The sequence below is a fragment of the Engystomops pustulosus genome, chromosome 1, assembly GCF_040894005.1.
Source record: "Engystomops pustulosus chromosome 1, aEngPut4.maternal, whole genome shotgun sequence".
In the NCBI taxonomy this organism is placed as follows: Eukaryota; Metazoa; Chordata; class Amphibia; order Anura; family Leptodactylidae; genus Engystomops; species Engystomops pustulosus.
In genome coordinates, this window is record NC_092411.1 from 11,560,465 (window position 1) to 11,586,696 (window position 26,232).

The following is a 26,232-nucleotide window of genomic DNA, read 5'->3' on the forward strand; positions in this document are numbered from 1 at the left end:
AAGGGAACCTCTAACTAGATTTTACCGCATTAAAGGAAACCTACCATTTAGAATGGCAGGGGTAAGCTGTAAGTACCGAGCACCAGCTCAGGGTGAGCTCAGGGTGAGCTGGTGCCGGTACCTACTTTCGTTAGTGTTATACACAGCGGTACCGCGGTTTTAACACTCTTTAAACTTTAGAGCAGGAGAGGCTTCAGCGCTGCACGCGACCGTGCGCGCGCAACATCTCCGCTATTTCCTATGTAGGCGCACGCAGCGCCGAAGCCTCTCCTGCTCTAAAGTTTAAAAAGTGTTAAAACCGCGATACCGCGGTTTATAACACTAACAAAAGTAAGTACCGGCACCAGCTCACCCTGAGCTCACCCTGAGCTGGTGCTCGGTACTTACAGCTTACCCCCGCCATTCTAAATGGTAGGTTTCCTTTAAACTCCCAGCTCCCCTCAGTACGGGTATGAAATGTCCTTTCTAGAATTACCTGTGAAATTTCCCCCGTTCACCTACAAAAAATCTCCAAAGTCATATTTTACCTGAGATGAGTCAGGTTTAGAGGCTGCACGGGGAGTGTCACTTCAGACGCCCCTATTGTGAGTTCTATGGCACCTACAAACATGCTGGTGTCAAATTAAAGATAAGAATTTCTTCTTTCAGATGGCATCAGGCTTGTGGATTATGTGACCTGGAGATAAAGGCAGTAATTAAACTAAATTTTTAGCGGCAGCTATGTCTTTACCTGCCTGTATCTCTGCTTCTGCACTTCACAGAACCACAAGCTTGACGCCATCTGAACGAGCAGATTCTTATCTCAAATAGGACACCAAAATAATGTTTCTAGGTGCTACAGATCCACAGATAGGACAAGACTCTCCGTGCAGCCTCTAAACTAGACACAAAAAAAGAGTATTAAAAAAAAATAAAATCTAGTATAGGGACAAAAAGAGAAGCGCCACATCTGGCTTGTACACCTACAAAAAATGTATTTGTGGAGAATTTATTTATGTGGAAACATAGTCTTGAAGGGGTTTTGTTATTTAAGGGAAATCTACCATCACTTCCTAATAGATCCAGGCACTGTGACTGTGGTGATCATCTTATATGTGTTATCCATGGCCTCCTCCCTTCTAAAATCAACTTATATAATTATGCTAATGAGCCTGAAGGGCTATAAGGGGCATTACCAGTGCGCCTCCCTGCTGTAGCTTCACAGGCTGTTACACTGTGCATGAGCACTTCCTCCTTCCACAGTGCGAGATTACATCATGCAGGGGGAGGGCAAAATGCCAAGGGAGCAGGGGGAGGGGGAATGGCAGAGGGAGCACGGGGAGGGGGAATTGCAGAGGGAGCAGGGGGGAGACAGTATATAACAAAACAGGGGATAGATAACTGTGTACTTTTTTGGTTGTATAATGCTCTACCGCTCCACCACTCACTGTAAGGTAGGTTCCCTGCAAGAAGGGTCGGGTACGTGCAGACACTTGCTGTATGTGCGGGTGCTTTCCATAGATCCTCTCGGCTCATGTAGTCGCACGCTGACAATATAAATAATCCGCCTGTGGGCACGTTCTTAGAAATCCCTCGTACGAGTCTAAAGGCGAAACTAAATATAAAAGCGGCCTCGCCCCATCTTCCTGCAGACAGACAAATATTGGCCGGAGCCACATTACGTTAGAGGTGGAGGACGGGACACCCCGGCTTCCCTTGTGTTTGGCGACTAATGATGAATTATCGGAAACGCGGCCCGAAATAGGAACAAGATTTTTCCGAAAAAGATGTGAAGATTCCGTCATGGAGCGGCGGAGCAGTCACCTCTGTGAATAGGTTCCTTGCTCTGCGGCCCCCGGGACCATGCTGGGGACCTGTCATGGCGGAGGCCAATGGTGACCTCATCTGGCTTGAGGTCTGTAGGGTGGCCGAGGTCAGGAGGGCTCCGCTACACAGATTTACTGGAAGCCTCGGATACCTACATGACATCATGATTCCAGGGATCATCCAAGATCCACAACGCTCCACATGATGGACGACCATTCCATACTGGAAACATTCTCCTGCCATCCCAATGTGTCCTCCAGATCCTGCATCATTTGCTCCAGAGCCTGAACCCTGAGGGTGGGGGATCTGGAAGAGGCGTCTGATCACACATGAGGCAGAATTCACATTGTACTTTGCTGTCCGTCAGCTGTAGGCATCGGGAAAGTGCCCCAACGTGAGTGAGTGCCCCCAAACATATACATAACTACCCCAGTGCAAGAGATAACATCGCCTGAAGGATGTTACAAACTTTACATAGAGTGACGCCACCTGGTGCTCAGAGTGTGTAGCAATGTGCATGTCCACCTAAGTTCTGCAGGACGCACATGCTCAGTTGCTCTCTGCACAGCCAGACCTCAGCATAGTATCTGCTCAACAGCCAATAGAAATCACTTCCAGAGAGAAGCAAAGCCTCTTTTACACATCTCTCCAGGCACAATGAATAACACTGACTGCAGAGAGCCAAGAACACAGCAGTGTCAGGACAGACCCTTTTTATACAATCCTGGGAAATGAATCCATATTTACAGTCCCGCTGCTGCTGGCAAGATACACAAAGCTATGATTACACTTGAATACACTTGTTGCAGAGAGCACAGAGCACAGCTGTGCAAGTACACAAGAGTATGATTACACATCTCTCCAGGGACAATACCCAACACTGCCTACATGTAGCACAGAGAACAGCAGTGTGAGAACACATCCCCTTAGTACAATCCTGGAATGTCAATCCATATTTCACAGTCCTGCTGCTACGAACAACATACACAAATGTATGATTACACATCTCTCCAGGGACAATACCTAACGCCATCTTCAGATAGCACAGAGAACAGCAGTGTGAGGGCACATACTCTCAGTACAATCTTGTAAATCCATATTTCAGTCTTGCTGCTCAGAACAGCATACACATATTAGACCAGGGAGAATAACAAATGGCACAGAGCACAGCAGTGTGAAGACACACTATTTTAGTACAATCCTGAAATATAGATCCATATTTCACAGCCCTGCTGCTACTAACATACACAAAGGTCTAATTGCGCATATCTCCAGGGACAATGTCCAACACTGGCTGCAGAGAGACTACAGAGCACAGCAGTGTGAGGACACACCCTTTTAGTACAATCCTGAAATATAGATCCATATTTCACAGCCCTGCTGCTACTAACATACACAAAGTCTGATTACACATCTCCCCAGGGACAGTAAATAACACTGGCTTCAGTTTTTCCTGGCTCCCTTTTACTACTTTGTCATAAAAACTTTCTTCTTTTGCCTTTTTACCATTTTCAGTATTTCTGCTTGCAGTCAGTGAATGGCGTATAGCAGGCTCATATTCTACGGCAAATGTTACATAATACTGGAACGATGTATCAGGGAACAGAACAGATTCCGGCGCTGATTTCTATACAGTCCGTGGAAGTGCATCAATGGGTAATAGACTCATTCAGACCCCATCAAGTCTCCGAGGACAAATAACACGGCTGCCATTTCTTCCCAGGAATTCTCCCACCCAACAATGGTGCGCAGAAGGGAAAACTAAAAAGTGCAAGATGGATTAGTGCAAATCTGCGGGGCGGTCCGGCATTGTACATAGGTTTCCTTTTATACAGAACCAGTGGGACAGAACGTCCCCGCGCATCCCCGGAGAGATTACGTTACGGATTTAACAATCGCGCCTCTCATTTTGCACAATGCCTTACATTCTGGGGTTAAACCTCTTTTTGAGGGCACAGTTGATATTGGCGGGCTGTATGGGAGGTCCGACCGGCTGGATGAATAGAAGAACAGCTCCGGCAGAAACCCGACACTAACCCCCCCCGAGTGCTGGGGACTAGAGGAATACTTTAGCTGAATGACATTCGGAGAACGCTGCAATTACACAATGGCATGCGAGCTAAACGCCGGGGATGGGCGCTAAAGAGGTAAACGCACAAGTCACCGGCCGCCTAGGCCTCCGGCACCATGCTGCCACTGGACAGAACCGACCCACTATTCAACATAACCCAAAATACACACGCACGACTGCAGAACACAGGTCATCATCAGCTCATGCGTGGTGTTTTAAAGGGGTTGATTGTTATCTCCGATCCTCAATGTGATCAATGAAGGTCCGACAACTGTCCAGGGCCCTCCAGTGATCCCGTGAATATAATGGCAGGTCATGTTCAGCACTATAAACCCCTATTTACTGAAAGTGATGGAGATACCGGAGTGCCGTGCTCAGCAATTTCTGACACTCCGATAGTATTGAATGCAGCGTGCTGAACCTGCCGCTTCATTGAATTAGTGAGAATACGACCCCCTCTTCTACTGAGGGTACCCCCCCTTCCCAATTAGATTGTGGACCCCTAATCCTATGGATAGAGAATAACAATCGAGCTTTAGGCAACTCATTTAAAGGGGTTGGCCACTATTACAAAACTTTACAAGGATCAGTACGAGAGCCAAGTTACCAGTTGTATAAAGTTACCAGAAACAATGCAAGTCCAAAGTCTTGGTGGGTCATGTCACATGCTGGTCCTGGGGGCTTACAAATACTTGGCCTGGGTAACTACTACAGTATATGGGTGACCCTATTAGGGTCTTATACGCTCAGTGGCCACCCCTTTAACGGAATATATAGCCTGATCAGTGTCCTGTATTATAAGCATGGATTTCTTGAGAATATTGGAATGGTCTCATTCCTTCTAATATCAACTTTTATAATTATGCTAATGCTAATCTGGAGGTGGTGGTACCAGCGCCCCTCCATGCTGTAACTTTACAGGCTGTTACTCCCCCTGCTCCCTCAGCACATGCTCCTCCTGCCTGCTGCAATCTCACAAAGTGGGAGGGGGGGGGGCTGGGAAGTGCTCATGTACAGTGTAACAGCCCCTGAAGCTACAGCACTCTTGCGGCAGTATATATTCACACCATGTGGCGGTATTCTCTACACCTTACACTTCTCCGCTTGCTGTGGAGGATGATGCTGGTGACCCGGGCCCAGGACGTTATCAGCCTATGATTAATCCTGCCCTTCCCTACTCCTCATAAATTACTGGATAATCCCGGCTGTGGTGTCGGCTGGGGCTGGCACCTACTCTCTGTCCTAAATTACAGAGTCGTATGATGTCAGCTTCCGTTTTATGAAGAATTTACAGTAAATCCACTTTCAGATAATTAAGGGCATTTGTAGCTGCTTAAAGGGACGGCCCTGATCTTAGTTTTATAACATTCAGGGAGTTTCCGTAAGAAGACGAGGAAACCACCGGAAGAAGGCGGCAGGATCCATATCGGACCATCCAAAACTACGGGGCCTTTCCATCCCTCTGCAGGACACGGAGCTCTCACCTATGTATAAACATGTGTAATTCCACACCTTTTCAAGATCTCTGCTTGCTAGATATGAAAATGTGCAGTCTTATTTAACCTGTTGTGCGCCAGTGTCTCTCTCTGTAGTAATGATCCATGTACTTGTGACATCCCGTCACTTTCCATTCACTGACAGATATAACCTTTCCTCAGGATGTATCTGTTACTCTTAAATATTCCAGCCAGAAGCTTAAAGAACCAATTCACTTTAGAGGTGATAAATGTGAGAACGGTCAAGATCCGACCACCATGACCCAGTTCCCACAGCCACGAGATTGCAGATAGGAGGTTGAAAAGGTGAAGGGTGCCTCTGCCCTACATGCTCCAGTCTATACAAGAAGACTTGGTTCTCTTGTTGTATTTCTACAGTGAGCTAGGTGATGGAGCCGTATTTATAGACTCAGCAAGGTGATAAAGTTATATACTGAGCTAGGTTCTGGTGCTGTATTTATGTACTGAGCCAAGTTCTGGTGCTGTATTTATATACTGAGCTTGGCTCTGGTGCTGTATTTATATACTGACCTAAGTTCTGGTGCAGTATTTATATAATGAGCTAGGTTTTTGGTGCTGTATTTATATACTGAGCTAGGTCCTGGTGCTATATTTAGGTAGTAAGCTAGGTCCTGGTGCTATATTTAGTTAGCAAGCTAGGTTTCGGTGCTGTATTTAGGTACTAAGCTAGGATCTGGTGCTGTATTTATGTACCGAGCTATGTTCTGGTGCTGTAGTTATGTACTGAGCTATGTTCTGGTGCTGTAGTTATGTACTGAGCTATGTTCTGGTGCTGTAGTTATGTACTGAGCTATGTTCTGGTGCTGTAGTTATGTACTGAGCTATGTTCTGGTGCTGTATTTAGGTACTTTGCTCGGTTCTGGTGTTGTATTTATGTACTGAGCTAGGCTCTGGTGCTGTAGTTATATACTGAGCTATGTTCTGGTGCTGTAGTTATATACTGAGCTAGGTTCTGGTGCTGTAGTTATGTACTGAGCTAGGTTTTGGGGCTGTATTTATGTACTGAGCTAGGTTCTGGTGCTGTAATTATGTACTGAGCTAGGTTCTGGTGCTGTAATTATGTACTGAGCTAGGTTCTGGTGCTGTATTTATGTACAGAGCTAGGTTCTGGTGCTGTATTTATGTACTGAGCTAGGTTTTGGAGCTGTATTTATGTACTGAGCTAGGTTTTGGGGCTGTATTTATTTACTGAGCTAGGTTCTGGTGCTGTAATTATGTACTGAGCTAGGTTCTGGTGCTGTATTTATGTACTGAGCTAGGTTCTGGTGCTGTAATTATGTACTGAGCTAGGTTCTGGTGCTGTATTTATGTACTGAGCTAGGTTTTGGGGCTGTATTTATGTACTGAGCTAGGTTTTGGAGCTGTATTCATGTACTGAGCTAGGTTTTGGGGCTGTATTTATGTACTGAGCTAGGTTCTGGTGCTGTAATTATGTACTGAGCTAGGTTCTGGTGCTGTATTTATGTACTGGGCTAGGTTCTGGTGCTGTATTTATGTACTGAGCTAGGTTTTGGGGCTGTATTTATGTACTGAGCTAGGTTTTGGGGCTGTATTTATGTACTGAGCTAGGTTCTGGTGCTGTATTTAGGTACTAAGCTAGGTTCTGGTGCTGTATTTAAACACAGAGCATTGTTCTCATGCTGTTTTCATGAACATGTAAATTCTCATTACATTCTGTTTTAAAATAAAGTCAGCAGGATGGGGGAGGCACTTATAATATTTTGAATTGCTGAGGAGGCACTGGGTGGAGTATATTTAAATTAGCACTGCATATTTTAAATAGAGGAGTGGTAACTGTGCACACTATCCTGGGAAGAGAGAGGTGGGTTTGTGGTGTTTTATCATTTTTGAGATCTGTCCTGTTGGGCTGGGCAAGGGTCTAAGGTTTCAATCAGAGTCTATCGCATTTGACTAAACAGTCTCCTGTTCTGGTGACACCTAGTGGTCATGTGATGAATGCTGCCATCTAGAACACCCCTTTAAATTGTCCACTTCCAGTGGTTGGCACAAGTTAAGGACGTGACCATACATTGTCTTTCCTTACTTCTATATTAGGCAATTGCTTAAGCGGCAACGCCATAGTTTACATCTATAATACAGAAACATGCAAGCTACCGCGGGCACAGGCTGTGAGGAGATGCTGGGGGTTGTAGTTTATGACACTGAAGGCATTATGAATCATTGCATCACTGTAAATGGAAGGAGACATTGCTGTGATTCATCTTTATAGGAAGTAGACGATTCACATTGGGCTCCGGTGATTAATAACAATTACCCGAGAGGTCGTTCTCTTCTCCTGCAGGACCTTCTTGTATAAATGTTTGTATGGGGAAAGCTTTGTGCATTCCTGCTCTGTCCCTGGTACTTTGTGTCCGTTACAGGGATCAAAAATCCCAGAAAATTTAATTATTCTCCGTAATTAGCAACATATTATCCGTGGAGCCCTTCCTTCATGTGCGCTGGTGGCAGCGCCGCAGAAACTTCTGTAACTTGTTAGATCTCAATGAAACTTCAGAGACTTATTGCCAAAGTGTGGAAACCTGAATGTGAACAAGCTCCTGGCAGGGAATGCGCACAACGGCGTTACAGAACATGTGATACGTGCACGGTGACGTACGATACCGGCCCATGGACTACTGAGGGTTTAATCCTGCAGTTCAGCTTCATTGTGGTCCAAGCGAGTCCCCGTCTAGTCCGCAGGAATGCAGACAGCCCCCTCGGTGTCTCGGTGCCCTGTGTCGTGTCAGGGTGACAGGCTACTTCCTAGACTGACCGCCACTGTGCAGCCGGGTCACACCGGAGATATGTCAGGCCTGACACATGAGACAAAGCAGATCACAGAGGTAACTGGCCAGAAAGAAGACACAAGAGACAGCAAACCCTTCAGATATCAGGATCCAAAGACATTGCCAGATGGTGCCCAGTATGTGGTTCTTGGTCTGGTATTTAGAGGAGTCTGTACAGGAATACAGCACCAGAACCAAGCTTGGTACAAGAATAAGGCATCAGAACCAAGCATGGTACATGAATACAGCACCAGAACCAAGTTCTGTACATAAATACACCAGCAGAACCAAGCTCTGTACATAAATACACCAGCAGAACCAAGCTCTGTACATAAATACACCAGCAGAACCAAGCTCTGTACATAAATACACCAGCAGAACCAAGCTCTGTACATAAATACACCAGCAGAACCAAGCTCTGTACATAAATACACCAGCAGAACCAAGCTCTGTACATAAATACACCAGCAGAACCAAGCTCTGTACATAAATACACCAGCAGAACCAAGCTCGGTACATGAATACATCACCAAAGGTGAATACTGAATCAGCACCAGCCTCTGGTTGGACCCCCATCAGGCATCATCTTTATCACACTGGTTGGGCCCCCATCAGGCATCATCTTTATCCCACTGGTTGGGCCCCCATCAGGCATCATCTTTATCCCACTGGTTGGACCCCATCAGACATCATCTTTATCCCACTGGTTGGACCCCATCAGGCATCATCTTTATCCCACTGGTTGGACCCCATCAGGCATCATCTCTATCCCACTGGTTGGACCCCATCAGGCATCATCTTTATCCCACTGGTTAGGCCCCCCATCAGGCATCATCTTTATCCCACTGGTTGGGCCCCCATCAGGCATCATCTTTATCCCACTGGTTGGACCCACATCAGGCATCATCTTTATCCCACTGGTTGTACCCCCATCAGACATCATCTTTATCCCACTGGTTGTACCCCCATCAGACATCATCTTTATCCCACTGGTTGTACCCCCATCAGACATCATCTTTATCCCACTGGTTGTACCCCCATCAGACATCATCTTTATCCCACTGGTTGTACCCCCATCAGGCATCATCTTTATCCCACTGGTTGTACCCACATCAGGCATCATCTTTATCCCACTGGTTGGACCCACATCAGGCATCATCTTTATCCCACTGGTTGTACCCACATCAGGCATCATCTTTATCCCACTGGTTAGGCCCCCCATCAGGCATCATCTTTATCCCACTGGTTGGACCCACATCAGGCATCATCTTTATCCCACTGGTTAGGCCCCCCATCAGGCATCATCTTTATCCCACTGGTTGGACCCACATCAGGCATCATCTTTATCCCACTGGTTGTACCCCCATCAGACATCATCTTTATCCCACTGGTTGTACCCCCATCAGACATCATCTTTATCCCACTGGTTGTACCCCCATCAGGCATCATCTTTATCCCACTGGTTGGACCCCCATCAGACATCATCTTTATCCCACTGGTTGTACCCCCATCAGGCATCATCTTTATCCCACTGGTTAGGCCCCCCATCAGGCATCATCTTTATCCCACTGGTTGTACCCCCATCAGACATCATCTTTATCCCACTGGTTGGACCCCCATCAGACATCATCTTTATCCCACTGGTTGTACCCCCATCAGGCATCATCTTTATCCCACTGGTTAGGCCCCCCATCAGGCATCATCTTTATCCCACTGGTTGTACCCCCATCAGGCATCATCTTTATCCCACTGGTTGTACCCCCATCAGACATCATCTTTATCCCACTGGTTGTACCCCCATCAGGCATCATCTTTATCCCACTGGTTGGACCCCCATCAGGCATCATCTTTATCCCACTGGTTAGGCCCCCCATCAGGCATCATCTTTATCCCACTGGTTGGGTCCATTTAGCAACAATGATGCCTGATGTGGTCTAACCAGCAGGACAGAGAAGATCTCTGATGGGATTCATCAGATGGAAGATGGAGTGGTCCTGAATCCCTCAGAGATGACACCCGCATGCTCCAAAAAGTTTCTGCCTGCAGTTTTTTAATCCACACCTCCCGGGTCTTGCCGAAAAATAACTTTAATGTTTGACATAATAAAAATCTGTGCCCCTACAAGGATCCTGAACCTACCAGGAGATCCATAAATCGTGGTTCGGAATTCAGAAGCAACAACTTCCTTTCATCCTGCACAACAGAAAGTAGCAACAACTATGAGAAATCCTGAGATCTCAGATCCCTTGAAGTGACCGGTGTCTCTGAGACCCTCGAGCGCTGAAGCTGGAGGGTTTACAGACGTGTGATATTCAGGTGAGGCCTGCGCCGCTCTTTGATGTGATTATACAGACATATAACGCGAGGCCAGGAGAAGGTTATTAGTGTAACATTCTGAGCGGCAGGAACCGAAATAGTTGGCTTTTAAGTGGTGGGAGAGCTGGGAGGCACTGAGCGGCTTTTGTGCGGGCTCTGAAGTGCTTATTATTCCGGCGGCCTCTTCCCCGGGACGCTGCGCCATCGTATCATCTATCAAGCTGCCGGGCTATCCGAAAGCCCTTCTACAGAACGCAACGTAGCACAAACAGGAAGGCCGGCAGAGACAGGGCCTGGAGACTTGATAGCGCTCACAACAGGCAGATTAAATAGTTCTCTTACGTCCATTTCCCTCAGATTATGGGATTGTGTGTGTTACAAAAAAATATTCATGACGCCGTTTCACTTCCTTACAGGACAAATCAATCTGAGGGAAGACAAATGAGCCTCCGGGTAATGGAGGAAACTCCGCGAGGGAGATAAGGTCTGAACATCAGAGCCACTGCTTCCCTAAAATCATTACAGCATGTGGATATATGAAGAAGTCATCTCTACTTTTACATAACTCACAGTGGGCCCCCAAAACCCCCTAAAAGGATCTCTGTCACCAGATTTTACCCCATTAAACTCACAGACCCCTCCATAAGGGGAGGAAATATCCTTTCTAGACTTCCCTCTTATGCGAAATCTCAACTGTTCACCTATAATAAAAATAAAAATAAAAATCTCAACCAAATTAATGTGAAAACGAGTCATATTTTTCTAAGAGGAGTCAAGTTTAGAGGCTGCAGGATTTTTGATCCTGGAGCACCTACAGATCTGCTGCTGGGGTCACGTTAAAAAATTTAAATCTGATCTTTCACATTTGTAGAACAAGATATACAGTACGGGCGATACAGACAGTCACATAACAGGGTTATCCGTGGCTCGCATCCCCATTCATACTCTAATCTGTAGCTCGCAGAAGTACAAGCTGAAAGAGGAGATCTCTAATACGACACTAGTACAATGTTTCTAGGTGCTACTGAACCAAAATGAGAGGTGTGTGAAGTGACTCTCCCCCCGCAGCCTCTAATCTTGACTCAACTCAGGCAAAAAATATGACTCTTACTGTCACATGACTGGAGATTTTTTTTTTCTTTTTTTAAAGTAAACAGGTGACACTTCACAAAAACAAGGGAATTCATCCCGGACCTAAGGGGGTTGGTAGATCAATGAAATGAAGATCTGGTGACAGTCCCTTGACGCTACATACATACATGGATTATACCTCAACTGGTCAGGCATAAAGAGGGAATATACACTCACCGGCCACTTTATTAGGTACACCATGCTAGTAACGGGTTGGACCCCCTTTTGCCTTCAGAACTGCCTCAATTCTTCGTGGCATAGATACAACAAGGTGCTGGAAGCTCCTCAGAGATTCTGGTCCATATTGACATGATGGCATCACACAGTTGCCGCAGATTTGTCGGCTGCACATCCATGATGCGAATCTCCCGTTCCACCACATCCCAAAGATGCTCTATTGGATTGAGATCTGGTGACTGTGGAGGCCATTTGTGTCCAGTGACCTCATTGTCATGTTCAAGAAACCAGTCTGAGATGATTCCAGCTTTATGACATGGCGCATTATCCTGCTGAAAGTAGCCATCAGATGTTACAGGGTACATTGTGCTCATAAAGGGATGGACATGGTCAGCAACAATACTCAGGTAGGCTGTGGCGTTGTACCAAGGGGCCCAAAGACACCATGACACCACCACCACCAGCCTGAGCCGCTGATACAAGGCAGGATGGATCCATGACACCACCACCAACAGCCTGACCCGCTGATACAAGGCAGGATGGATCCATGACACCACCACCACCAGCCTGACCCGCTGATACAAGGCAGGATGGATCCATGCTTTCATGTTGTTGACGCTAAATTCTGACCCTACCATCTGAATGTCGCAGCAGAAATCGAGACTCATCAGACCAGGCAACGTTTTTCCAATCTTCTACTGTCCAATTTCGATGAGCTTGTGCAAATTGTAGCCTCAGTTTCCTGTTCTTAGCTGAAAGGAGTGGCACCCGGTGTGGTCTTCTGCTGCTGTAGCCCATCTGCCTCAAAGTTCGCCGTACTGTGCGTTCAGAGATGCTCTTCTGCCTACCTTGGTTGTAACGGGTGGTGATTTGAGTCACTGTTGCCTTTCTATCAGCTCGAACCAGTCTGCCCATTCTCCTCTGACCTCTGGCATCAACAAGGCATTTCCGCCCACAGAACTGCCGCTCACTGGATGTTTTTTCTTTTTCGGACCATTCTCTGTAAACCCTAGAGATGGTTGTGCGTGAAAATCCCAGTAGATCAGCAGTTTCTGAAATACTCAGACCAGCCCTTCTGGCACCAACAACCATGCCACGTTCAAAGGCCACAAATCACCTTTCTTCCCCATACTGATGCTTGGGAGAACTGCAGGAGATTGTCTTGACCATGTCTACATGCCTAAATGCACTGAGCTGCCGCCATGTGATTGGCTGATTAGAAATTAAGTGTTAACGAGCAGTTGGACAGGTGTACCTAATAAAGTGGCCGGTGAGTGTATGTGTGTGTGTATACCGGTATATACATATGTGTGTGTGTATGTGTATATATATATTGCTGGTAAATCTATACTGTTATTATGATGATTTCTGCTTAGTTTCTGCAACTGATAGATTTGTTCTTCCATTCTGATCGCTGCATGTCCGGCTTCTCCCACCAGAACCCACCCAACCCCCGGTGTCCTCCATACACCCCAAATATACACATGGAGGGAGTTCTATCAGCTATGAAATGATGCATAGAATTAACGAAAATTTATCGTCATGATAAACCAGGGACACTTACTCGTGAATGGGGTAATCTTTGTATATATTAGTCATCCATGGCCTCCCTCCATCTAAAATCTACTTTTAAAATTATGCTAATGAGTCAGAAGTGCTCTGGGGGCATTACCAGAGCCCCTCAGTGCTGTACCTTTACAGGCCATTATACCGTCTCCCCTCCCTCAGGTCTGTCTGATGTAATCTACCACATATGGGGTGGGGGGTAGTGCTCCGGAACAGTGTAACAGGAAACTACAGCACAGAGGGTCTTTGGCAACACACCCAGGAGCCTTCAGACTCATTAGCATAATTTTAAATGTGGATTTCCGAAGGAAAATAACTATAAGAAGATTACCACAGTCACGGTGCCCGGGTCTATGAGCAAGTGTCATGTTGGATTTTGATTGGAAATTTCCTTTAAGACATTATCCCTTTAAATAAAATGAAAGCCTGTAGATTCCCCAGGGTGACAATAGAGATCCTAAGCTCTCTGTTAGGAGATCCCTTCCTATTCTGGGGAAAGTGGGTACAGAACTCTCATCTTCCTGTACTCTCATCATCTACCTGCACACGGAAGAGCGAATAATAATCTATATCTGTGAGAATTTCCTTTAAGTTCCCACTTCTCTGGTTCAATAGGGATCTATGTCCCTGGAGGCAGAGGTCACAGGGAGTCTGTACAGAGAGCTCTCCTGCCCCCTGCTGGCCAGTAGCAGCATGTGCGTCACACTTACATTGGAATGTAAGGCACGATGCAATGCCGGAGCATGGAACCAGGAATGCCCCTCCATCCCCAAATCCTGCCCGCCATGGTCTGCATTAGGGGACTCCGCCGGAGTTATGCGCCCCCTGCCCCCCGCCTCTCACCAGACTGTCATGTTGACATTGAGGACGTCAACTAATCTGCCCCCGGGACAAAATTTTTTCATTCCCTGTTCGTTAACTTTAAACAAAGAGCCCTCAGAGGTGGGAAGGTGTTGGGATTTGGCACACGGGATGCGTTCCCATGTTAGGGGGGGGAGTGGACTGATGTTACCCACCTATGGCGGACGCTTGTCATCCTCACCTTACATCTAATGTAATGTATCAGTACGTATACGTGTCCCATATCAACAGAATGTATAGAGCTGCTCATCCAAAGCTTTCAGGTGCATGAACAAGGATGTCAGCGCCAACTAGAACATGTATTTGATGTCAGTATGTGCAATAAAAGTTTTTTTCAGCAAAACTGAAGAACATATAAAACTATAAAAGAGGACAATAGATATTGATATAGATATATCTCCTCTCCTGGAGCTACTGTTATCTCTGTTATCAGTCAATTAGAGACTAATTGGAGAAGTACTAAGCTGAATTTATCAATGCGACATAAAACACAAAAAGCTGGAATGTCGACTACTTTGTGTCACTTATGGTAACACCATTGTATAACATGGGGGATATTCTCTTATTATTATATTATATTCATGGATAGGTCATTGCATAAAGGTCCATATTCTGGGGCCACCACCAAACCCGCCATACCAAACTGCCCCATACACAACTGCAGCGCCATCACAACGTAGTCTGGCATGTCATTGTCCTTTCATTGGATTACTGAATCAGGGGGCTCAGGATGAACATCACTGTCTTGTCTGAGTGCACGGAGCAGGTACAGAGATAAGGGGGCTTATTGGAAAGACAATTTTTTCATAAATCTTCATAAATCTGGAGTAAGTTCTCTGCAGTGGAGAGGGGATGGGGCGCAACCACAAAAAGTAGCAAATTTGGTAAAATGTAACAATCTTGAGAACTTTTGAAGACAGAACCGGAGCGTTCCATCTCTGCTCCCTGCATATAAAATACATCAGAGGTTTCCAAAGGAGGCAAAACATAAAATATCTATATACAAATCATATACAGGTACACTGGAGGAGGTCTGGATTATGCTGGTGGGTGACGGGTCCATCGTGGAGGGGTCCTCCCGCTCCTCACGTCACTGCATGCTCCTCCCCAGGAATGGTTTCCATTTCCCACATCCAGAAGCCACACGCCCCCCCCCCCCATCGCCCTCCCCATACGTCTTGTGAGAGTTACAGCTTTATGACCTGCCAAGCCCCTCATTAGGGCGACCCCTGACCTCCCCCTGTTTGTAGACATTTGATCTTTGGGACAAGACCATAACTCGCCTGTTAACATTTTCACAAGGCGACACAGATGGGAAATGTCCCCGGCTGACTAATGACGACTTACCTGAGGGACAAGAGTTACAGAATACAAAGCCGTAACATTAGGAAATGTCAATATTTAGAAAAAAAAATACATTTTGATGTAAATTTTGCAAAAATTAAGATAATTAGGGGCAGTATTATAGTAGTTATATTCTTGTACATAGGGGGCAGTATTATAGTAGTTATATTCCTGTACATAGGAGGCAGTATTATAGTAGTTATATTCTTGTACATAGGGGGCAGTATTATAGTAGTTATATTCTTGTACATAGGGGGCAGTATTATAGTAGTTATATTCTTGTACATAGGGGGCAGTATTATAGTAGTTATATCCCTGTACATAGGGGGCAGTATTATAGTAGTTATATTCTTGTACATAGGGGGCAGTATTATAGTAGTTATATCCCTGTACATAGGGGGCAGTATTATAGTAGTTATATCCCTGTACATAGGGGGCAGTATTATAGTAGTTATATTCTTGTACATAGGGGGCAGTATTATAGTAGTTATATCCCTGTACATAGGGGGCAGTATTATAGTAGCTATATTCCTGTACATAGGGAGCAGTATTATAGTAGTTATATTCTTGTACATAGGGGGCAGTATTATAGTAGTTATATTCCTTTACATAGGGAGCAGTATTATAGTAGTTATATACTTGTTCATAGGGGGCGGTATTATAGTAGTTATGTTCTTGTACATAGGGGTCAGTATTATAGTAGTTATATTCTTGTACATAGGAGTCAGTATTATAGTAGTTATATTCTTGTACATAGGGGGCAGTATTATAGTAGTTATATTCTTGTACATAGGGGGCAGTATTATAGTAGTTATATTCTTGTACATAGGGGGCAGTATTATAGTAGTTATATTCTTGTACATAGGGGGCAGTATTATAGTAGTTATATTCTTGTACATAGGGGGCAGTATTATAGTAGTTATATTCTTGTACATAGGGGGCAGTATTATAGTAGTTATATTCCTGAACATAGGAGGCAGTATTATAGTAGTTATATTCCTGTACATAGGGGGCAGTATTATAGTAGTTATATTCCTGTACATAGGGGGCAGTATTATAGTAGTTATATTCCTGTACACAGGGTCAGTATTATAGTAGTTATAGTCTTGTACATAGGGGGCAGTATTATAGTAGTTATATTTCTGTACATAGGGGGCAGTATTATAGTAGTTATATTCTTGTACATAGTGGGCAGTATTATAGTAGTTATATTCCAATACATAGGGGGCAGTATTATAGTAGTTATATTCTTGTACATAGGGGGCAGTATTATAGTAGTTATATTCCTGTACATAGGGGACAGTATTATAGTAGTTATATTCCTGTACATAGGGGGCAGTATTATAGTAGTTATATTTCTGTACATAGGGGGCAGTATTATAGTAGTTATATTTCTGTACATAGGGGGCAGTATTATAATAGTTATATTTCTGTACATAGGGGGCAGTATTATAGTAGTTATATTTCTGTACATAGGGGGCAGTATTATAGTAATTATATTCTTGTACATAGGGGGCAGTATTATAGTAGTTATATTCTTGTACATAGGGGGCAGTATTATAGTAGTTATATTCCAATACATAGGGGGCAGTATTATAGTAGTTATATTCTTGTACATAGTGGGCAGTATTATAGAAGTTCTATTCTTGTACATAGGGGGCAGTATTATAGTAGTTCTATTCTTGTACATAGGGGGCAGTATTATAGTAGATATATTCTTGTACATAGGGGGCAGTATTATAGTAGATATATTCTTGTACATAGGGGGCAGTATTATGGTAGTTATATTCTTGTACATAGGGGGCAGTATTATAGTAGTTATATTCTTGTACATAGGGGGCAGTATTATAGTAGTTAAATCCCTGTACATAGAGGGCAGTGTTATAGTAGTTATATTCCTGTACATAGGGGGCAGTATTATAGTAGTTATATTCCTGTACATAGGGGGCAGTATTATAGTAGTTATATTCTTGTACATAGGGGGCAGTATTATAGTAGTTATATCCCTGTACATAGGGGGCAGTATTATAGTAGTTATATTCTTGTACATAGGGGGCAGTATTATAGTAGATATATTCTTGTACATAGGGGGCAGTATTATAGTAGATATATTCTTGTACATAGGGGGCAGTATTATGGTAGTTATATTCTTGTACATAGGGGGCAGTATTATAGTAGTTATATTCTTGTACATAGGGGGCAGTATTATAGTAGTTAAATCCCTGTACATAGAGGGCAGTATTATAGTAGTTATATTCCTGTACATAGGGGGCAGTATTATAGTAGTTATATTCTTGTACATAGGGGGCAGTATTATAGTAGTTATATTCTTGTACATAGGGGGCAGTATTATAGTAGTTATATCCCTGTACATAGGGGGCAGTATTATAGTAGTTATATTCTTGTACATAGGGGGCAATATTATAGTAGTTATATTCCTGTACATAGGGGGCAGTATTATAGTAGTTATATTCTTGTACATAGGGGGCAATATTATAGTAGTTATATTCCTGTACATAGGGGGCAGTATTATAGTAGTTATATTCTTGTACATAGGGGACAGTATTATAGTAGTTATATTCTTGTACATAGGGGGCAGTATTATAGTAGTTATATTCTTGTACATAGGGGGCAGTATTATAGTAGTTATATTCTTGTACATAGGGGGCAGTATTATAGTAGTTATATTCTTGTACATAGCGGGCAGTATTATAGTAGTTATATTCCTGTACATAGGGGGCAGTATTATAGTAGTTATATTCTTGTACATAGGGGACAGTATTATAGTAGTTATATTCTTGTACATAGGGGGCAGTATTATAGTAGTTATATTCTTGTACATAGGGGGCAGTATTATAGTAGTTATATTCTTGTACATAGGGGGCAGTATTATAATAGTTATATTCTTGTACATAGGGGGCAGTATTATAGTAGTTATATTCCTGTACATAGGGGGCAGTATTATAGTAGTTATATTCCTGTACATAGGGGGTAGTATTATAGTAGTTATATTCCTGTACATAGGGGGCAGTATTATAGTAGTTATATTCCTGTACATAGGGGGAGTATTATAGTAGTTATATACTTGTACATAGGGGGCAGTATTATAGTAGTTATATTCTTGTACATAGGGGGCAGTATTATAGTAGTTATATTCCTGTACATAGGGGGCAGTATTATAGTAGTTATATTCTTGTACATAGGGGACAGTATTATAGTAGTTATATTCTTGTACATAGGGGGCAGTATTATAGTAGTTATATTCTTGTACATAGGGGGCAGTATTATAGTAGTTATATTCCTGTACATAGGGGGCAGTATTATAGTAGTTATATTCCTGTACATAGGGGGCAGTATTATAGTAGTTATATTCCTGTACATAGGGGGCAGTATTATAGTAGTTATATTCCTGTACATAGGGGGCAGTATTATAGTAGTTATATTCTTGTACATAGGGTCAGTATTATAGTAGTTATATTCTTGTACATAGGGGGCAGTATTATAGTAGTTATATTCTTGTACATAGGGGGCAGTATTATAGTAGTTATATTCCTGTACATAGGGGGCAGTATTATAGTAGTTATATTCCTGTACATAGGGGGCAGTATTATAGTAGTTATATTCCTGTACATAGGGGGCAGTATTATAGTAGTTATATTCCTGTACATAGGGGGCAGTATTATAGTAGTTATATTCTTGTACATAGGGGGAGTATTATAGTAATATTCTTGTACATAGGGGGCAGTATTATAGTAGTTATATTCTTGTACATAGGGGGCAGTATTATAGTAGTTATATTCCTGTACATAGGGGGCAGTATTATAGTAGTTATATTCTTGTACATAGGGGGAGTATTATAGTAATATTCTTGTACATAGGGGGCAGTATTATAGTAGTTATATTCTTGTACATAGGGGGCAGTATTATAGTAGTTATATTCCTGTACATAGGGGGCAGTATTATAGTAGTTATATTCCTGTACATAGGGGGCAGTATTAAAGTAGTTATATTCTTGTACATAGGGGGCAGTATTATAGCAGCTATATTCTTGTAAAAAGTATAGTAGTTTTGTCACTCTCTGTAAGGCATTGATTTATGGCATGCTGCAAAGAGCTGATCACTGTGTGCCTGTAATTGCCTGTTTGTGTACACAATGTGGATATTAGGGACATTCCTCAATCTTGTATAAAGACTTTTACCCTCTGTACATAGTGAGATCTCTAGTGTCTGTCTCTTGGTGACAGTCTCCAGTGAGTGGCGGTTCTGTCACATCTGTGTGTACAGTAAACCACATGTGAGACGTGAAGTCATCCTGAGAGTCTCGAGGTTGACTCTTGGTCTCGGGCTCGACAGACAGTGGCAACCAAGAGACTCAACGAGAAGCAGCCTCACACAGTCACACGCAAGATACTCACGTAGTCAGGAAATGGAGAGTCATCCGAGCCAAGGGACCCTCGCAGAGACTGTGTGGCTTGCTCCAGGACTTTGTTGTGTTTTTTAGACAGCAACGAAAACAAACTAAAAGAGGGGAAAAAAAGAGAGTAATGTTAATAAAGAGATAAAACCGAGATATCGTGATACGGCTTCATGGGAGCCACCGCGAATACGAGATCCCAGACAGACACAGAGCATAGTAAGTAGATATAAAGTAGTGTAGTCCAGTAAGGTAGATGTGTTGTGGTATAGACTTCTGGTAAGGTAAGTACACTCACCGGCCACTTTATTAGGTACACCTGTCCAACTGCTCGTTAACACTTAATTTCTAATCAGCCAATCACATGGCGGCAACTCAGTGCATTTAGGCATGTAGACGTGGTCAAGACAATCTCCTGCAGTTCAAACCGAGCATCAGTATGGGGAAGAAAGGTGATTTGTGGCCTGTGAACGTGGCATGGTTGTTGGTGCCAGAAGGGCTGGTCTCAGTATTTCAGAAACTGCTGATCTACTGGGATTTTCACGCACAACCATCTCTAGGGTTTACAGAGAATGGTCCGAAAAAGAAAAAACATCCAGTGAGCGGCAGTTCTGTGGGCGGAAATGCCTTGTTGATGCCAGAGGTCAGAGGAGAATGGGCAGACTGGTTCGAGCTGATAGAAAGGCAACAGTGACTCAAATCACCACCCGTTACAACCAAGGTAGGCAGAAGAGCATCTCTGAATGCATAGTACGTCGAACTTTGAGGCAGATGGGCTACAGCAGCAGAAGACCACACCGGGTGCCACTCCTTTCAGCTAAGAACAGGAAACTGAGGCTACAATTTGCACAAGCTCATCGAAATTGGACAGTAGAAGATTGGAAAAACGTTGCCTGGTCTGATGAGTCTCGATTTCTCCTGCCACATTCGGATGGTAGGGTCAGAATTTGGCGTCAACAACATGAAAGCATGGATCCATCCTGCCTTGTATCAGCGGCTCAGGCTGGTGGTGGTGGTGTCATGGTGTCTTTGGGGCCCTTGGTACAACGCCACAGCCTACCTGAGTATTGTTGCTGACCATGTCCATCCCTTTATGAGCACAATGTACCCTGTAACATCTGATGGCTACTTTCAGCAGGATAATGCGCCATGTCATAAAGCTGGAATCATCTCAGACTGGTTTCTTGAACATGACAATGAGTTCACTGTACTCAAATGGCCTCCACAGTCACCAGATCTCAATCCAATAGAGCATCTTTGGGATGTGGTGGAACGGGAGATTCGCATCATGGATGTGCAGCCGACAAATCTGCGGCAACTGTGTGATGCCATCATGTCATATGGACCAAAATCTCTGAGGAGCTTCCAGCACCTTGTTGTATCTATGCCACGAAGAATTGAGGCAGTTCTGAAGGCAAAAGGGGGTCCAACCCGTTACTAGCATGGTGTACCTGATAAAGTGGCCAGTGAGTGTATGTAGTAATGTAGAGGACTAGTAAAGTAGAAGTAAAATGGAATGGAAAAAATGTATAACTTTTCATCACACAAACAATTCAATCATCAATTACTTGCAAAAAGTGGACAGCCCCTTCAAGTAAGGAGTATACACTGATCACCTGGCCTCCAGTTTTATGATGAACTACCACCCCCAGCATTCCCTCCCAAACACAATTCCCATAGTCTCTGGACTGGGTCACAGACAACGGGGAATTGTGGAAAACTGAGAAAATAAACGCTGATAATCCGGGGGTTAATCTTCCCCAAATAAAAGAGATTGTACGAGCGCCGGACCGTAAACAGGATTTCCTCATAAAACCAAAGACTTGAGAAACCTTGTGTGGAAAATTCCTGAAACGAAATCCTCCGAGCCGCCAAGACAAAATATTTATCAGCGGCCGAGAGATTTATGATTAAGCCCCGTGTAGCCGGACGGAGAGCGGTCCCGGAGAGACCTTCCCCTTTAATGTCCCTTACACTTCTGTCCCGCTCGCTGTTCCCAGGCAGACGCTGCGCTGCGGTCGGGACGCTTCCGTAATAATATTAGATAAACAGGAGTCTGCTCCGCCGGGAACGTCACAATGTGCTGGATGGGAAGACGCAGGACTGTCGGGTCCACATCTCATGTCTGCAAAACCTCATTATCAAGGATTATAGGGGGTTATTATAGGGCTATACGGAATGCACTCTATCAGTTTATCTGTCTTTATAAGATCTCTGCTGTCAGTGAATGGAAACCTGTTGATCGTCTCCTGGGGCAAGGGTTGGCTGCCACTGTACCAGCCATAGAGGATACTATGGGGCCGAGCAAACGGAGATGGATGTGTAGTATTACTGTATGTAGCCAAGCAGTTTAAAATCAACTTTTAAAACTATGCTAATGAGCAGAAAGGCTCTGAAGGGCACTGCTATGCAGATGGTACACAGATCTATATTTCTTGTCCCGGTAACTCCTCCCTTCTTATAGTCTGCTTACTTGGAGTCATCCTTGACTCTGCCTTATCCTTTAAGCCTCACATCCAGGCCCTTACTACAACCCGCCGCCTCCATCTCAAGAACATCTCCGACATCCAACCCCTTCCTCATTCCAGAGTCTACGGAATTACTAGTCCCTGCCCTCATCATCTCCCGCCTGGACTACTGCAACATCCTTCTCTGTGGTCTCGCAGCTAACCCCTCCGATCCCTCTATAACTCTGCTGCCTGGCTCATCCATCTGTCACCCCGCTTCTCCTCTCTGTCAGTCTACACTGGTCCATTCCCATTCATATAGCCGAGCGCTGTGCTCTGCAATTTCTGACACTCCCATAGTACTGAACGGAGCAGCAGGACCTGCTGTTGCACTCATTAGTGGGAACACAACCCTCATTCTCCTAATGTCTGGGGGTCCGGTTCTTGGAATGAGTGGCAGGCCTTACAGCTTCTTATCCCATACGTAGGGGATTGTATACAACCTCATTAAAGCCTCGTCACCATCAGCCGTAGAACTAGAAGACTGGGATATAATTGTAGAGCAGTGGTGGTGAACCTATGGCACGGGTGGCACTCAGAGCCCTCTATATAGGCACCCATGAAATCACCCCAGGGCAGGGTTCACCAGACAGGACTCAAGGCCTCTTGCAGTCCCAAGCAGCCCAGGACCCTAGAAGGAAGCGACAATGATAATCCAAACTTCTTCTCCTTCTTTCTACTGTATTGGTGTCCTCAGGTGCAAGGAGTTATACTGCTTAAACTGTCGTATTGGCACTTTGCGAAAAATACGTGGGTTTTGGTTGTAGTTTGGGCACTCGGTGTTGTAGAGGATAAGCGGAGGCGCAGGTTGCAGGGTGGCATCAGGTCACTGAACAGGGTGGAAGAAATCGGCAGAGATGTCGTGTGTAACCTGTGCAGCGCGGAGCGGATAATACAGGTAATAACCTGAAGCTTTACCTCGCAGATCATCTCTCACCTACATTCAGATTCATGAGTAGTAAATACAGCAAGACCCTGACCATCGCTCTGTATATTGTCTGCACCCGATTACGGGGACGGCCATTTTGCCCAAGTTGCTGCTGAACAGCGTTAAAAAACACGCTTTACGGCAGCCCTATGCCCTTGACAACTAGGGGACAGCGTTGAGGTCATGCTCTGCGGACCTATATCTAGACACAACTTTTACATCTCATTCTAATCCCCCCCCCCCCCCCGGTGAAATTAATAAGGAGACCCATGCAAAGTGATCTCTACAGAACAGGGGTCAAAGAGTCAGACAAGAGGGAGATGACAATTCCAGGATTCATTCTTAAACTAAAGCGCGATAAAGAATCACTGGAAGTAAACATAGAAGCTTTCTATTCAAGGACAGCAAGCAGAGATCTAGAGAACCGTGTAGTATTGATACAGGAAGTATATTAGAAAATTGTGCATCTTTTCGGAAGCCAAACAATACCAAATTCGAAAGTGGACAATCCCTTTAACTGCTAAAACAGTTAAGACAAAGCCACGCCTTTTAAGTTAGGCTCCACCCACAACTTTCCAAAGAAGGAAGCAGAGGACATTAGAGCCTTCTCCTACAAGAAGCCTTGGACTCGCAGGAATTATTACAGTACCAGGATGGGTTTTAGTGCCTTCTAGTGCTGCGCTCACATTCCCACTGCTTGTGCCGCGCTCTGTGATTTGTAGGCTTTTCCAGGGGACCTCATACACAGAAACCTCATCTGTATATAGTGAGGGTGGAAATTACTGGCACGTGTATATACAGACTGAGAATAGTGAGAGAGAACAGAACACAGGCCCAGGTCTAGAAATCATAAAGATTTTCCAAGAAGCTTCAAAAATGTTCATCAAGAAGACAGAAAGAACCTGGAGAAGAACAAGAGTCACACTTCCAAACCACATGTTCCCCCGAATATCTCCCCAGAGAAAAACAAAACCTAAAAATCTAAATCCATTACTTATGTTACATAAAAGCCTGTAATATACTCCAGAGCTGCACTCACTATTCTGCTGCTGGTGCAGTCACTGTGTACATACATGACATTACTTATCCTGTACTGATCCTGAGTTACATCCTGTATTATACTCCAGAGCTGCACTCACTATTCTGCTGCTGGTGCAGTCACTGTGTACATACATGACATTACTTATCCTGTACTGATCCTGAGTTACATCCTGGATTATACTCCAGAGCTGCACTCACTATTCTGCTGCTGGTGCAGTCACTGTGTACATACATGACATTACTTATCCTGTACTGATCCTGAGTTACATCCTGGATTATACTCCAGAGCTGCACTCACTATTCTGCTGCTGGTGCAGTCACCGTGTATATACATGACATTACTTATCCTGTACTGATCCTGAGTTACATCCTGTATTATACTCCAGAGCTGCACTCACTATTCTGCTGCTGGTGCAGTCACTATTTACATGATATTACTTATCCTGATAGATGACCTATCCAAAGCATCCCCCCTTTAAGCAGTCTCAGACTATAGTGCTAGTCCCTGACTTGTTGCTTGGTTGCCCTCCTGAAGTTGCACTTTAAATAAGTAATTCTGTATTTTATGACGGCTTCTCTTTGGTGTTTGCATCTCGCCTCATCTCTGGCCATTTATTACGGTATCGTGCTATGAAGTCTATGTCATAACAGAGATGGGGAGAAGTTTCTGCAGGCCGCTGCGCTGCGCTCACGTGACGGCTAATGTTATATTTCTAGGAAATTGTTTAGATACATTTCTTCTCTGGGAGATATAAACATGTAGGAATGATGGAGCGCTGCTGATAATCCGGGTCCTGGCCCAGTACAGCCGGCAACCTGCATGTGACCCAAATATAACCCCCTCCGCCAACACAGCGCTCCGTATGTACACGAAAGAAGAATCTGTTCCTACTGCCCCCAGTTACTCCTATACTGATGTATGATCCTACTGCCCCCAGTTACTCCTATACTGATGTATGATCCCACTGCCCCCAGTTACTCCTATACTGATGTATGATCCCACTGCCCCCAGTTACTCCTATACTGATGTATGATCCTACTGCCCCCAGTTACTTTTATACTGATGTATGATCCTACTGCCCCCAGTTACTCCTATACTGATGTATGATCCTACTGCCCCCAGTTACTCCTATACTGATGTATGATCCTACTGTCCCCAGTTACTCCTATACTGATGTATGATCCTACTGCCCCCAGTTACTCCTATACTGATGTATGATCCCACTGCCCCCAGTTACTCCTATACTGATGTATGATACTACTGCCCCCAGTTACTCCTATACTGATGTATGATCCCACTGCCCCCAGTTACTCCTATACTGATGTATGATCCCACTGCCCCCAGTTACTCCTATACTGATGTATGATCCTACTGCCCCCAGTTACTCCTATACTGATGTATGATCCCACTGCCCCCAGTTACTCCTATACTGATGTATGATCCTACTGCCCCCAGTTACTCCTATACTGATGTATGATCCCACTGCCCCCAGTTACTCCTATACTGATGTATGATCCCACTGCCCCCAGTTACTCCTATACTGATGTATGATCCCACTGCCCCCAGTTACTCCTATACTGATGTATGATCCCACTGCCCCCAGTTACTCCTATACTGATGTATGATCCCACTGCCCCCAGTTACTCCTATACTGATGTATGATCCCACTGCCCCCAGTTACTCCTATACTGATGTATGATCCTACTGCCCCCAGTTACTCCTATACTGATGTATGATCCCACTGCCCCCAGTTACTCCTATACTGA

At 44.4% G+C, this 26,232-nt stretch overlaps 1 protein-coding gene across 2 annotated transcripts in view; it reads right to left on the reverse strand.

Annotated features, from left to right (window-relative positions):
* DYM (dymeclin) overlaps window positions 1-26,232 on the reverse strand; it is a 197,806-nt gene that overhangs the window by 46,216 nt on the left and 125,358 nt on the right. For both annotated transcript variants that reach the window (XM_072133157.1, XM_072133152.1), the window contains one exon: window positions 19,991-20,093. In XM_072133157.1, coding sequence (XP_071989258.1) covers window positions 19,991-20,093 — 103 coding nt within the window. The remainder of the gene's footprint in view (window positions 1-19,990; window positions 20,094-26,232) is intronic.